This window comes from Siniperca chuatsi, linkage group LG14, assembly GCF_020085105.1.
Source record: "Siniperca chuatsi isolate FFG_IHB_CAS linkage group LG14, ASM2008510v1, whole genome shotgun sequence".
NCBI lineage: Eukaryota > Metazoa > Chordata > Actinopteri > Centrarchiformes > Sinipercidae > Siniperca > Siniperca chuatsi.
The window spans coordinates 13,833,791-13,848,341 of NC_058055.1; the positions used below are offsets into that span (position 1 = coordinate 13,833,791).

General features: G+C 43.3%; 2 protein-coding genes across 2 annotated transcripts; one reads left to right on the forward strand and one right to left on the reverse strand.

Moving 5' to 3' along the window:
• Nucleotides 1-292: 292 nt before the first annotated feature.
• LOC122888326 lies at nucleotides 293-1,846 on the reverse strand. Its single transcript, XM_044222651.1, has 2 exons — nucleotides 1,842-1,846; nucleotides 293-1,423 (listed from the first exon to the last, which is right to left on the reverse strand). Exons 1-2 carry the CDS (start codon nucleotides 1,842-1,844, stop codon nucleotides 761-763), a joined length of 666 nt encoding a protein of 221 aa, XP_044078586.1. The 5' UTR covers nucleotides 1,845-1,846; the 3' UTR covers nucleotides 293-760.
• A 3,938-nt stretch (nucleotides 1,847-5,784) lies between these two features.
• On the forward strand, nucleotides 5,785-11,797 carry LOC122888762. Its single transcript, XM_044223594.1, has 3 exons — nucleotides 5,785-7,024; nucleotides 8,566-9,937; nucleotides 10,311-11,797. The coding sequence occupies exons 1-3, from the start codon at nucleotides 5,933-5,935 to the stop codon at nucleotides 11,795-11,797; spliced, it is 3,951 nt and encodes a 1,316-aa protein (XP_044079529.1). The 5' UTR covers nucleotides 5,785-5,932.
• The last annotated feature ends 2,754 nt before the right edge of the window (nucleotides 11,798-14,551 follow it).

A 14,551-nucleotide genomic window follows, 5' to 3' on the forward strand; every position in this document is an offset into this window, starting at 1 on the left:
TCATAACAGAAGTTATCTCATTGCACTTTTTCTATAGAGCAGCACTTGGCGACAGTGGCAAGGAAAAACTTTGCTGCCCTGTTGGGTTTAGAGAGAGAGAGAAAGAGAGGCAGAGAAAGAGAAGGGAGGTGGGGGAGAGGGAAGCACAATGCAAATTTTAAAATAGTAATAATGTAATTGTAGTGGCAATATTACAGTTTTTCTCAGTCGCTTTGGTACACTTCTCGAATCAAACTCACAATTTGCAAAACAGTAAGTGCATTTCTCAAAACAATTTGTACAGATAGCAAAACACCATGGATAACCTGCAAAAGCCAATCTCTTACTCAAAATCCTTAGTTCATCTCTCAAAAGTAAATATCTGTGTCAATGAACATGTCAGTGCCATCAGAATGACAAGTCCTTGTGTCATTGTGTACGGATAAGACAGTCAAATTGTTTAGTCATGTTGTCAATATAACAGTTTACTCTGGAGGGATGTTCTGATGGAAACTATGGCTAAAGTTTTGATGACAATTATTGTCAATTGTAAGTTACATCTCAGTGTATGTGTGAGTGTAATTGCAAGAGAATGGAAAATATTCAAATTTACACTCTTACTGTTTGTACTGTATTTTATTGACAGAACATGTCATTGAGATACAGAAATGAAAAGACAGCACTGAATAGCACACAAAAAAAAACCTAAAGAAGACATGTGAACATAGGAAAAACTGTACATGCGGTGCTGTAGAAATTACATTAAGGAATTACAATCTTCCTACACCTCTTGACGATCCTGTCTGTTAGGCCACAAATTCTCATCCACATCACAACGAACATCTTCTCTTGCAATGCAGCGTGGAAAGAATCTTTTTGAGTGTCTTATCCAGCCTCTGCAGGCATCTGCTGTGATGTCGTCACATGCAGCATCCATGGCAGCCAGAAGGGTCATTTGTGTATGTGGCTGACGATCGTATACTTTCCATCTCCATGCTGAGAAAAATTCCTCAATGGGGTTAAGGAATGGAGAGTAGGGTGGGAGGAACTCCATCAGCATCCTGTCATGGGCAGCAAACCATTGCCCGATGATGTTGGAACGATGGAAACTGACATTGTCCCAAACGATCACATACTTTGGCAGGTCATCTCCAATCTGACCCCTCTCTTGTTCAGGGATGAGATCCCTGTAGAGAGTGTCTAAAAAGGTGACAAGACGCTCTGTATTGTATGGCCCAATAATGGGAATATGCGTTAGCACACCATTCTCAGAGATTGCACAACCCATGGTTATGATTCCGCCCCGTTGGCCTGGCACATCAACTGTAGCTCTGTGGCCGATGATATTTCGACCACGCCTTCTACGTTTTGTTAGGTTGAAGCCAGCTTCATCCATGTAGAGGAAGCTGTGCGGTGGTTCACTTGCTTCCAGTTCCATTATACACTATATCCAGAAGACACAAAATTAGTTTTATGAATTACATGCATTTTCATTTTGGCCAAGATACAGTTACATCAAATGTATACAGCACATATTTGCTATGGCTGTAGAAAAGAAGATGCAATGTGTCAAGTTCACACTTACTGTACTGTATATCACTATACAATGTTGTACTGTTTACTCTGAGGTACAGTTGCTGCATGCTCATACATGTTTTACCTGTACATATTGGTAACGCAGCTCCTTCACTCTTTCACCATTTCTTTCAAACGGAACAGTGTAGAGCTGCTTCATATTCATTTGGTGTCTTTTCAGCACCCTATCAATGGTTGAGATGCTGACTGTTGTTTTGAAAGATGTTGTTGTCCTGTATAATGGCACTTTTTATCTCCCTTAGTCTTATTGCATTGTTTTCTATTACCATGGTGCAAATGGCCTCCACCTGTTCACGTGTGAAAAGGGGCCCTCTGCCACCCCTGTGAATTTGTCTTGCAGTCCTATGTGGGAAAAAAAATTAGTAAGGAAAGTACAGTGTACAATGCCTATTGTTAGATTACATACCTATTCTGTCGACGAAAAGTCTGAATAATCGAGGACACAATTGTTCTTCCAACATTTGGCTGCACCCTTCGACCATCCTCGGCCATTGTAAGCCCATGATTGAGAACGTGGTCTACGAGTGTGGCTCTAATCTCATCAGGAACGCGCATATGTCCTCGGCCTCTTCTGCCACTTCCTCGGTTTTGCCTTCCAACTCCTCCACCACGCAGCCTCACTCCTCTTCTTCGTCTTCTCTCTGGCTCTTGACCCCGTCCAATTCCTTGTCCTTCCATTGTCAAACATTGTAACATTCTGTTGCTCCGGCTATATATATACCTGCTAGTTGATGCTTCATGAGAAGCACCTTCGTTAGAGAAAGTCAAGATTCACCTGGGAGCAATTTACCAATTCAGGACAGATTTAGAAAAAAGTCTAATGGAAATATAGAAAGTATAGAAATATGCTTGACATATTATGATAACTTGTTCAACCATTTTGCATGTAAAGACTTATGCTATGAGCTTGTGCCTAAATGTTGTGGGGGGTGAGACTATTCAACAGAGACCCAATATAATACATTTTGATCAACATGACATAAGCAACTGATAATGTAGGAAACAACAGAGAATTGTACATAATCATTTGCATGGATGTACCAAAGCATTTGCAACTTGTTCAAAGAAATGAGAAACTGCTTTTTTGATGTGCACAAGTGACACAATGATGTGAGAATTGAACAGGTAGTTTTGAGAATTTCAATTCTGATCTGAGATATGTACCAAAGCGACTGAGAAAAACTGTAATATTAATAAAGTAATATTATTAGGAATGATAGTCATAGGAATAATAATGGCAATAATAGTAACAAAGCCAATAACAACAACTGTAGTAGCAGTTGTCCAGCAGGAACACAGGGACAACAGGTGACCCACAACCAAAGATCCAGTCTCTGAAATACCTGCTGAAAGTGACAGAAGGAGAGAGGAGAGAGACGAGAAGGACACATAGCGCTGCTAGGCGCCACACTAGGTCATTTATCCTGCAAACAGTAGCCTGGCTATTCACACCAGAAGCGCATTTCTCTGCGCCGGTCAACAAGCGATTCTGCTCCTCTGCTCTTTTCTATTCACAATAAAGAGCTGATCGTTATAACCTCATGAATATATAACTTAAAGCTTTTTGTGTGATTCTGCAGGGCATCGCTTCTTCTGCAACAATGAAGTTAAAAAGATGCCTTGAAAAGGGGCAGAGAAATCAAAAGGGTTGAAAAGCATGGGATATTATTTAACAGAATCAGATCATTTATATTATATATAATATCAATTGGTATTGTTTATAATAGATTCTTGCCAGATTTGCTCACAGCACGCGTAAAAAATTGACCAGGCGCCAAAACTATTGCTGTTGAGCACGAGCCGGCTGCGCTGTCTGAACAGCCCAATTGGTTACGGGGAAGCTTCGCAGCGCATCACGGCGCTTCAGCGTCCTGTGTGTCCCTGGTGAGAGAGGGAGATAAAGAAAATAAACTGAGGCTGAACATTATTTATTTTTGGGGGGCTTTTTGCCTTGATTTGATAGGAACAGCTGAAGAGAGTCAGGAAATGTGGGAGAGTGAGAGAGAGAGGGGGATGACAAGCAGCAAAGGGCCGTAGGTTGGATTCGAACCGGGGCGCTGTGGTAAGGACTCTGGGGTGCCCCGAGGATGAGCATTATTTGGTACATATTTTATTGTGGGTACTTACAGAAGTAGAGGAAGCAGACATGCTGCACAAGTACCACCAGCCAACTGACAAACCTATCCAGTTACTTCAGGTATATATTTTCCCTTCTTCTTTCCAAGCAGATCAATCCCCTCTTTTGGATTGTTAAGGAAGCACTTTTTTGCACAAGGCACCAATTTTAGTTTAAATGACCTGTGATTTTGAAGTTGAATAGGATGACTTGCATTGAAGCCTCTGCAGTAAAAGATTCCCATTCCTCATAAGAAAAAGTTCAATAATGTTCAGTGCAAAGCTTCACTGAATTTGCCAGCACCAACACCACAAAAGTGTTTAGTCACCATCAGACAGGCAGAGACTAAAAACCTGTACCACTTCCCCAGTCATCATGAAAAGGTAGAAAAATATGGCTGTGCTAAATAGCTTTTAGGTTTGATTTCTGTAGCTGAATCAATGTGAAACAGGATAATAAGGAAAATAGGCAGACACAAAACCTTTTCTCGATTGAATAAATGTGAAACAAGCAAGCAGTGTAATTTGTGATAATGGAGACTATTTGGTTCCACAGAACCAAATAGCAAAATGTATCAAGCATTGTGGAAGCACTGAAATATGACATCTGAAAACTTCAATATTGTCCCGGTCATTCCAGATAAGATCTCACAGAAAATTCTACAACCCCTCCTGCAGCACTAATGAAAGGGAAGGGTATGGCACATTGTGGTGGTTGTATAATGTGCAGAACTTTATACCAGAGATCAGAGTTCACATCCTGAATCCTGCAGGTGATTAAGTTTAGGCAGCATCAACCCCATGGCTGCCAGCAAGGACACTCTTCAGATAATTTACATTTTACAACTGATATTATCTTCTGCCTGTGATGTTTGTCATTTCAACCAGTGAAATCAATGGTCAGCTAAAAATGAGAAGCCTGCTAACGTTACTTTAACGTGAATTAAAATGTTGACTTGATAAGGTTGCTTGATAAAAAATCAGGGGACACCAAAGTTATCACAGTTCATTCTGAGGGGAACATGAATGCCTGTAACAGTCCAGTAGATGTCAAGACACTGTGACCCAAGGACCATAAATGTCTGCCAAATTTTGCAAGACAGTCTGCCTGCAAGTCCGGTGCAGGCTCTGCTTTCAGGGCAGCGCCACTGTCAGGACAGGAAATGCACACAAAAAATACAAAATAAAATTGCGTAGATACTTCTAATGCAAGCGATTTTGTTGTTGATTTTGTGATGCCCACTAAAGTGTTATCACATTTGTGGTAGTTTCTGTAATGTTATAATGAATGTTTTTGAATATTTATTCAGGGGTAATTAACCTGGTTCCACCATCCATGCACTAAAATATGTAAATAGAGGTCAGGAGAAATTGTGGAGTTCGCCAGAAGGGGGTAGTGTGGCGCTTATTGTGCTCCACGGGGCTTTACGTCAGTTTTGTCCGCTTCATGCGTTTTCCTCTTTCTGCTGAGCGAGATGAAAACCGGACGCAGAGTTTGCCTTGTCTCATTTATTTCTCCTGTTTCCAGAGAGAGCATATAAGCTGTTTACGTGGTGCCAGACAGTACCTGTAACAGTTTATTGGGGGCTCGTCCGGGATCACTCCCACCTTGTGGCCGGAAGCTGATCCAGTGATACTGCAACCTTGGACCAAAAGTGACCTGATGCAACCAACGAGCTGCAGCCAGTGAAAAAGATCTCCAGATACCATCGATGCTGTCTACGGATGAAGAGGTTACCTGTAAGGAATAAAGACCAATGACTGTGCCGTGCTGAAATCACCACTCATCAAGAACAGAGCGTGAACTGTGATCCTGGACTCTTGTGACCAAGTGCGAGGAATTGGGAAACAGTATGGCGGATGGTGAGAGGAAAAGGTTGGTGTGGGCCATCAAAAAGACCCTTCTCACTCTCTCTGTAGATGAACTGTTCCAGATTGCCAAGTCAGTGGGTCCAGTGCCGGGAATGGACGAGTCTCACGTCAAGTCGACAGATGAGGAGGGTTGTTTTGAGTACATTTGCAGTTTCATGTCCAGTGAGCCTTTACTGGAGTTAGAGGATTCTGGGATGGCACATTTATTAAACTTAAGGAGTTAATCGACATAGTCATTCAGGGTCGTGCTTCACAGGTTGCTGTAGCAATTGATGTATCGGGCAGTGGGGATGTAAGTAATGCTAATGATAATGCTAACCCAACTGATGATAGTGATGCTACCGGTGCTGGGATTACTAATACAACCCACATGGCACTATCTACGGCTAGTGACACACATGACACAGAGCTGCAGAAAATACTTACTAGTTATGAGGAGCTGAGTAAGAAAATTATGCAGTGCAAACATACACCCACTCCACAGTCTGTACCTCAGTCATCTGTAAAGATAGGATGCACCACACAGAGTAGTAACGTAGCAGGCACCAGAGGTTTAAGTAAACACTCAACACCATTAACACATGACAAGTTGCTCTCCTTAAGAGAGTTGTCTTACCTTCATCGCAGGGAACTGAAGATCCAGGGGGGTCAGATTGGGGACCAGGGGTCAGATCTCAGCTATAACAGTGTCTGTCGGCAGATGGAAGACGGTTTAAAGGAGCAGTTCAGTGATGCAGAGGTTGTAAGAGCCGTCCTCAAAGTCGTCAAGCCAGGAACTTTTAAAGACATGTTGATGAATAAGGATGATCTGACTGTAGAGGAGCTAAAAGCCTTCCTCCACTCCCACCTGGGTGAGAAAAGTAACACAGAGCTGTTCCAGGAGCTCATGTGCACCAAACAAAAAGACAATGAGACACCCCAACAGTTCCTATACAGAGTCATAGGACTTAAGCAGAAGATCATGCTGGCCTCCAAACATGCTGACACTGATGTAAAGTACAATGCAAGCACAGTGCAGGATGTGTTCCTCCACACCGTATATCAGGGTTTAGGTCATAAGCATGATGATGTCCGCAGAGAGCTGAAGCCATTGCTTGTGGACCCCAGGGTATCGGATGAGTTAATCTTAAAACAGATGAAGAAAGTGATGTGTGAAGAAAGTGAAAGGCAGCGAAGGCTAGGTCCCGCCACCCGCCAAAGACTAACAAATGTGCACAGTGCTCAGTCTGAAGTTAATGCTGCACAGTGTCCTAGTGTAAAGGAGAAGGTACCAAAAACAGATGTGATCCAGCAGTTAACGGAAAAACTTGAACAGCTTACAAGTACAGTTGAACTCATGAGACAGTCAATGCAGACACAGGTGGCAGGACAGTTCAGCCACAATGGGAAAGGTAGAGACCGCAGGAGAGAGAAACCATATGGCTGTGACAAGTGCGTGGAACAGAATCGTCCCGACTGCCCTCATTGTTTCCACTGTGGTGAAGAAGGCCACCGGGCAGTGGGCTGTCTAAAGAGACCAACACGTCAGGGAAACTGGAGCCGGTCCCTACCGAGGGACAAACAGTGACCGGGTCTCAGCGATCGTCCCAACCTGACACTTGTCGTACTGATCAGCCTGGAATTGAAAGACTGGTAAAAGACAAAATAATGGAAAAGAGACGGAAACAACCAAACAAGACAACCAATCCATTCACTTATGACTTACCTCACAGTAAAAGGGAACGTCTAGCCAAACTCATTGGAAGGAAGGCTCTCACCCATTGTAACCTAAATGGATTAGCAGTCAGTGCTCTGCTAGACACTGGGGCTCAAGTCAGTATGATTGATAGAGACTGGAAGAGTAAATATCTACCTGACACTCCTGTGAGGGCACTCAGTGACATTATAGGCGAAAAAGACGAGTTAAGGGTGTATGCAGTAAACGGTAATGTCCTCCCTTTTGATGGCTGGGTTGCCCTTACAGTCAATTTGATGGGGAATGAGGACCCTAATCTGTCAATCACTGTGCCTTTTCTTGTCAGCAGTCTTGCTCTGGAGAGACCACTGTTGGGTTTCAACGTGCTGGAAGAGATGATACAAGAACAACCTGAAAAGCTGATTTCAACCCTCGTCGTCCTACTCTGTAATGCCTTGTGTATACCAGCAGAGAAGGCAGAGCTAATGGTGAGCTTCATCCAAGCCAGCAAACCCTCTGTGCAGTGCGGGCTCCTACGGACAGGCAGACAGGACATGGTTATCCCAGCAGGTCAGGTAGCCTGGGTCAAGTGCCAAGTCCCTCCCCACATGAGTACCTATGGCACAGTCTTCCTATTTGAGCCTGATGACGACAATGTGCAGTTGACAGAACTGGACATGGGTGAAGGTCTGTTGGAGGTACAAAATCCAAGAAAACCTTATGTAGCTGTACCTGTGGGTAACAACACTAAACACGCCGTAACTCTGCCCAGAAAGACAGCACTTGGCAGCATCCACTGTGTTGAAAAAGTGATCGCAACAGACTCACCTGAAGCACCTGAGCCCACTGTGACTGTTAACAGTGCTGTATCGACCCCTGTTGATGCCCATCCATCATCATGGCAACCTCCCGTCGACCTCAGTCACCTTGATGATAAACAAAGGGAAAAAGTCAACCAAATGCTGTGTGAAGAAGCCGCGGCTTTATGACGTGACAGCAATGATATTGGATGCATACCAAGCTTACAAATGTCGATTACTCTCACAGATGAGATACCTGTACAGAGAGCATACTCAGCAGTCCCGAAGCCACTGTTTAAAGAGGTAAAGGAGTACGTGCAGGAGCTGCTGATGAGGGGCTGGATTGTCAAATCCAAGTCCCCATATGCTGCCCCAGTTGTCTGTGTTAGGAAGAAGGATGGCAGCCTACGTCTTTGTATTGATTATCGCCTCCTGAACAAAAAAGACTGTGCCTGATCGACATCCACTACCCAGAATACAGGACCTGACAGACACACTGGGGGCTACACCTGGTTTAGCATCCTTGACCAGGGAAAAGCTTACCATCAGGGTTTCATCGCCGAGGGTTCACGTCACCTGACTGCCTTCGTTACCCCGTGGGGCCTCTATGAATGGGTCTGTATCCCATTCGGACTCTCAAATGCCCCAGCAGCATTTCAGCGGAGCATGGAGGAGGTGCTAGGCACCCTCAGGGATGAATGCGGCATCCCTTATCTGGATGACGTGCTCTGTTATGCAAGAACATTCGATGAACACGTGGAGGCCCTCCGCAAAGTGCTTCAGGCTCTTCAACATCACGGAGTAAAACTGAGACCTGAGAAGTGTGAGCTCTTCAGACAAGAAGTCAGGTACGTGGGGCGCCTTGTGTCAGCTGATGGTATCAAAATAGACCCACGGGATCTTGAAGCAGTCAAAACCTTGACCAGCAAGACACCACAGACAGTTGGTGAAGTAAGGAAACTGACCGGCTTCTTGGGATATTATCGCTCCTACATCCAGGATTTTTCCAGGATCGCAAAGCCAATCTATGAGCTTCTCCAAACTAAATCAGGGAAAGCCCAGATTCCAACATCTGGGAAAACCACCAAACACCCACAGCTGCCTTCCCAACAGCCTGTTGACTGGACCACTCAACATCAGGAAGCTTTAGAGCAACTGGTCACTCTCCTTATAACCCCACCTGTCTTAGCGTATCCTGATTTCAACCTACCTTTCACGCTGCATACAGACGCCTCAGACCAGGGCCTGGGGGCTGTCCTCTATCAGCGCCAGAATGGAAAACTGAGAGTCATTGGCTATGGCTCGAGGACTTTGACACCTGCTGAACGTAACTATCACCTGCACAGTGGAAAACTGGAGTTCCTCGCATTGAAATGGGCTGTGTGTGAAAAATTCGGGACTACCTGTACTACGCTCCCACTTCACTGTGTACACGGACAACAACCCCTGACCTATATCATGAGTACAGCAAAACTCAATGCTGTTGGTCATCGGTGGGTGGGAGAACTCTCAGATTTCCAGTTCGACATCAGGTATAGGCCGGGAAAATCAAATATGGATGCAGACACACTCTCTCGGCTCCCCTTGGACATGGGGAAATATGAGGTGGCTTGTACAGAGGAGCTCTCGAACGAGGCAGTGCGGGCTACATGGGATGGGAGTCAGGCAGCAGAACGGAAGGATGTGGCCTGGGTTGCAGCACTTAACATGTGTTGCCCAGATCCTCCACCACAACCTCATTGTCACCTACCAACTATCCGCCGTGATGATCTTGTTAAGGCTCAAAGAGAGGATCAAGCCATAGGCAAGATTATTGAGTTAAAGGAGTCAAACACAAAACTGACAGATGACATACGCCAAACTGTAAGTGGAGCCACCCGAAAGCTGCTGCATGAGTGGAGTAAGTTGCAACTTGAAGACGGCCTCCTTTACAGAAGGACGAACCAGAAAAAACAGTTGGTCCTCCCCCTGAAACACAGGCCGATTGCTCTGAAGTACCTACACAATGAGATGGGTCATGTAGGCACAGAAAGAGTGCTCCATCTTGCTCGGGAAAGATTTTACTGGCCCTTTATGGCTAAAGAAATTGAAGACTATGTCACCCGAAAATGTCCCTGTATCAAGTCTAAGAGACTCACACACACACACGAGAGCTCCTATGGGCAGCATCACATCTAACTTCCCTTTAGAGCTTGTGTGTATTGACTATTTGCATCTGGAAACCAGTTCTGGGGATATGAATATATTCTAGTAGTGCTTGATCATTTCACTAGATTTGCCCAGGCATATCCCACGAAGAAGAACAAGTGGGAAAACAGCTGCTGAGCGCATCTTCAATGACTTCATACCCTGGTTCGGTTATCCATCCAAACTACATCATGACCAGGGTCGTGAATTTGAGAACAAACTGTTCCAATCATTACAGCAGTTGTCAGGGGTTGGCCACTCGTGGACGTCACCCTATCACCCACAAGGCAACCCAGCTGAGCGCCTGAACCGCACCATCCTCCAGATGTTAAGAACATTGACTGATAGTGAAAAACTACGGTGGAAGGATCACCTCCCGCATGTTTTACACGCATACAATTGCACCAGACATGAGTCAACCGGCTACTCACCGTTTTTTCTCCTCTACGGCCGTCACCCACATCTCCCAGTTGACTTGCTGTTTGGATTGGTTGGAGAAAGGGAACCATACTCACCTAGAGGATTTGCAGATAAATGGGCTAAAAAGATGTCAGAAGCCTACCGCATTGCCGGCGAGAATAGCAAAAAGTCCAGTGCAAGGGGAAAAGTGATGTATGACAAGAAAGCAAGAGGGGTTGTACTGCAACCAGGGGACAGAGTTCTGGTTTGGAACCTCAGTGAACGTGGAGGGCCGGGAAAATTAAGGGCATACTGGGAGAAGACTATATACATAATCGAACGTCAACTTGCTGAGAACCCAGTGTACGTTGTCTGCCCTGAAACTGGAGACAAACGGAAAAGCAGGACACTGCACCGTAATCTCCTGTTGCTGGTGAACGACTTACCTGTCGACGTCACTCCACCTGACACCAGATCTATTCCTGAGAAGAAAACACATAACAGACAAAACCAAGAGAGAATGACAGACACTCAAAGACAAGCAGACACGAGTGATGACAGTGAAAATGATTCAGATGATGATTCTGGCTCGGGATACTGGTTAAGGAGACCGACCGAAAGGATAGAGGAAAGACCTGTTACCTACCAGGAGCAACTCACCAGGTATTCAGAGATTCGGGGGTCAGAACCAGCACCTGTAAGGAGAGAAAGTCATACTGTACCTGAATACCTACCAAATCCTACTGAGAAGAGACACCACGCTGATGAAAACTTACCTTTACTCACTGGACCTGTGGAAGGGGAGGGAAACAATGGACACCAAGACTCTGACTCAGAAGCTCGACCTTTGACCCCTCCTGTAGAGCACACTCAGTCAGACGTTAGAAGGTCCGCTCGTGAGAAAAGGCCACGCCGATTTCTCACCTATGAGTCATTAGGTGAGCCATCAGTCCAAACACACGCCACCGTTAACTCAGTGACTGGATACACAGGACCCTATATACCTGTCATAGGAGCATCTCATCACACTACACCTGCACACTCCATCTATCCATACATCCCGCCTCTTTGTATGCCATATTCACACCCACTCCTTTACTCCCAGACACCATACATGCCATACCCTTACCAAGCACCAGCCACATACATTCCACCTACTATGCTTGTTTGTTGAATAGAGATTTGAGAATCAAGGTTAAAAATTGAAAAATAGTTAAACTGTTTTGAGATAAAGATTTTTGGAAATGTCAGGGAGCCATTCTTCTCTGTCAGGGAGCGTGTGATGCCCACTAAAGTGTTATCACATTTGTGGTAGTTTCTGTAATGTTATAATGAATGTTTTTGAATATTTATTCAGGGGTAATTAACCTGGTTCCACCATCCATGCACTAAAATATGTAAATAGAGGTCAGGAGAAATTGTGGAGTTCGCCAGAAGGGGGTAGTGTGGCGCTTATTGTGCTCCACGGGGCTTTACGTCAGTTTTGTCCGCTTCGCGGTTTTCCTCTTTCTGCTGAGCGAGATGAAAACCGGACGCAGAGTTTGCCTTGTCTCATTTATTTCTCCTGTTTCCAGAGAGAGCATATAAGCTGTTTACGTGGTGCCAGACAGTACCTGTAACAGTTTGTATTTAAAGGATCAGTGTGTAGGATTTAGTGGCATCCAGTGCTGAAATTGCAGTTTGCAATCATTTGAATACCGCTCGGCTCACTTTCCCGTTCCAAGCATGTAGGAGAAACTACGGTGGCTGTGAAACTTGCGAAAAACATGAAAGGCCCTATCTAGAGCCAGTGCTTGGTTTGTCCCTTTTGGGCTACTGTAGAAACATGGCGGTGCAACATGGCGGTGCAACATGGCGACCTCCGTGGAAGGGGACCCGCTCCCTATGTAGATACAATCAGGTTATTCTAAGGTAATGAAAACACAACAATTCATATTTTCAGGTGATTACACACTAAGGAAAACATACTTTATATATTTACAAATTTATAAATATTATATTCCATTTCTGCCAATTGCTCCTCCTAAATGTTACATACTGGACCTGTAATTAGTCAACATTGTAATGTGAAAACTATTAATTCCTTAAATGTGATATATATATATAGATATATATCTATATCTATATATATAGATATATATAGATATATATATAGATTTTACCTATTCTGTCTACATAGCATGTAATGTGGGTATCTATGCCAGTGTAGCAACATATATTGATTCAATAATTCTACTAGTAACAGTATTGTATTTACACGCACTATTGATTTATTCTGTCAAAATATTACATAAAATCTGTCCATACAGCCTAGTGACATCAATTAAAAAAAAAAAAACATAAAGGACATTGATTGAACAATTGGAACTTAAGCCTCTCTTCCTGTCTTTCTCAAAACACTCACACACTTCTGATTCATAATTTCACTTTGAAAAATATTATATACTATGGCATTTTACTGCAAACAGCTGAAGTTAATATGAAAAACTGACAACTGTGGGTTTTTGATATCACACAACAAGCTGATATGTCTACTTGTACTGTAAACCAGAAGATCTTTAGAAGTGATATAGGCCAATAAATATTTTAACTATGCAAGCGATGCCGGCACACATGGAGGGGAGTTAATTATTTTCTTAAAATAATTAGCCTCTTATTTATGTCATATGATAAAATCTTATTGTGTATAATATTTATCATGCTATATACAGTGTATATTATTCTGTTGTGTGCTATTACAGTAGATGGTTCCACCTAACTCTGACATAACTATACTTTGCTGCTACTTTACTCACTATAATTTAACTTTTAGACTGTACTGCACTATTGGCTTAAGTTTATGTATAATGCTTTACTTTTGATTTTTTTTTTCATTTAGCTTCACTTTTAGCTTTGTGTATTTTTATTTTCTATTCTTAACCACCATTAATTTCATATTTGGTTCTAATTGTCTGTGCTATTTCTGTCCTTGAATTCAAAGTCATTAGTTGTTGTCCATTCGGCATTCACAGTACACCAAATACCTTTGGCGATCCAGAATTTCTTCACAAAACATGTCCACATGTTCCACATGTCATCAATGTTGTAAAATACAAACTTGAATGGCTCTAAGATGGATTCCCTCTCATGTTCGTCCAGGCCCTCACTTGTTTCCTCAACCCAAAGCTTTCCATACAGCTGTGCAGCCTCTGCCAGTTCCTCTTCCCCCATCCTCAGTGCATCAGGCAACTCCACCTTGGCTGAAAACACACGCTGGTTTGCTTTAACCCAATTTGCAGCCTTTTTGCAGTTATGCTCCACTCTGTCCTATGGAAAAGAGAGAGAGAAAATGGTTGTTTTCCGATAGCATAATTGCTGCACCAAAAGTATCATAACCTTTATTCACATATATTCCAGTGATTCTTTTAAGAGCTACATATGTCTCGAATGATGCATTTCCAAAAGACAGAAAAACTGTTACAAATGATATGGTCATAGTAAATAAACTTCAATTCAAATTAGATTAATTCGTACAGCCAGCAAAGTCTTTGCACACTGTTTAAGTGTGAAAACAGCTTATTTCAGTATACACAGTCTACACGACCTGAACGATAGAAAAACATAAAATATTTATTGTATCTTCTTTTGGACAACAAACAACCAACCTGAACATCATAGTCAACATCTTAAGACAAATGCAGACCTATGCCCTTGCTAAACTCTTTACAAAATTTGGAAATTTGCATGATTTAGATTTACACATATTGATAGCTGTAGCTATTTTGACGGCTAACATATGCAAGACCCATGCATTCAGACATTTTTGGGTAATGATCCATCCAGGGTGAATGTCCATCCTGGGGGATGTAAAAAAATTATTTTTGTTATTTCCTGTCCTGACAGTGGAGCTGACTTGAGAGCAGAGCCTGCACAGAAAAGACAGACCCTT

Bases quoted from the DNA above. Each gene is read 5' to 3' on its own strand.
- LOC122888762 (XM_044223594.1), top strand. From the start codon at position 5,933: ATGGCACTATCTACGGCTAGTGACACACATGACACAGAGCTGCAGAAA. The intron at 7,025-8,565 runs CATTGTTTCCAC...AGCATCCTTGAC, and splicing joins AGAATCGTCCCGACTGCCCT to CAGGGAAAAGCTTACCATCA. The intron at 9,938-10,310 runs GTAAGTTGCAAC...TCATTTCACTAG, and splicing joins AAAGCTGCTGCATGAGTGGA to ATTTGCCCAGGCATATCCCA.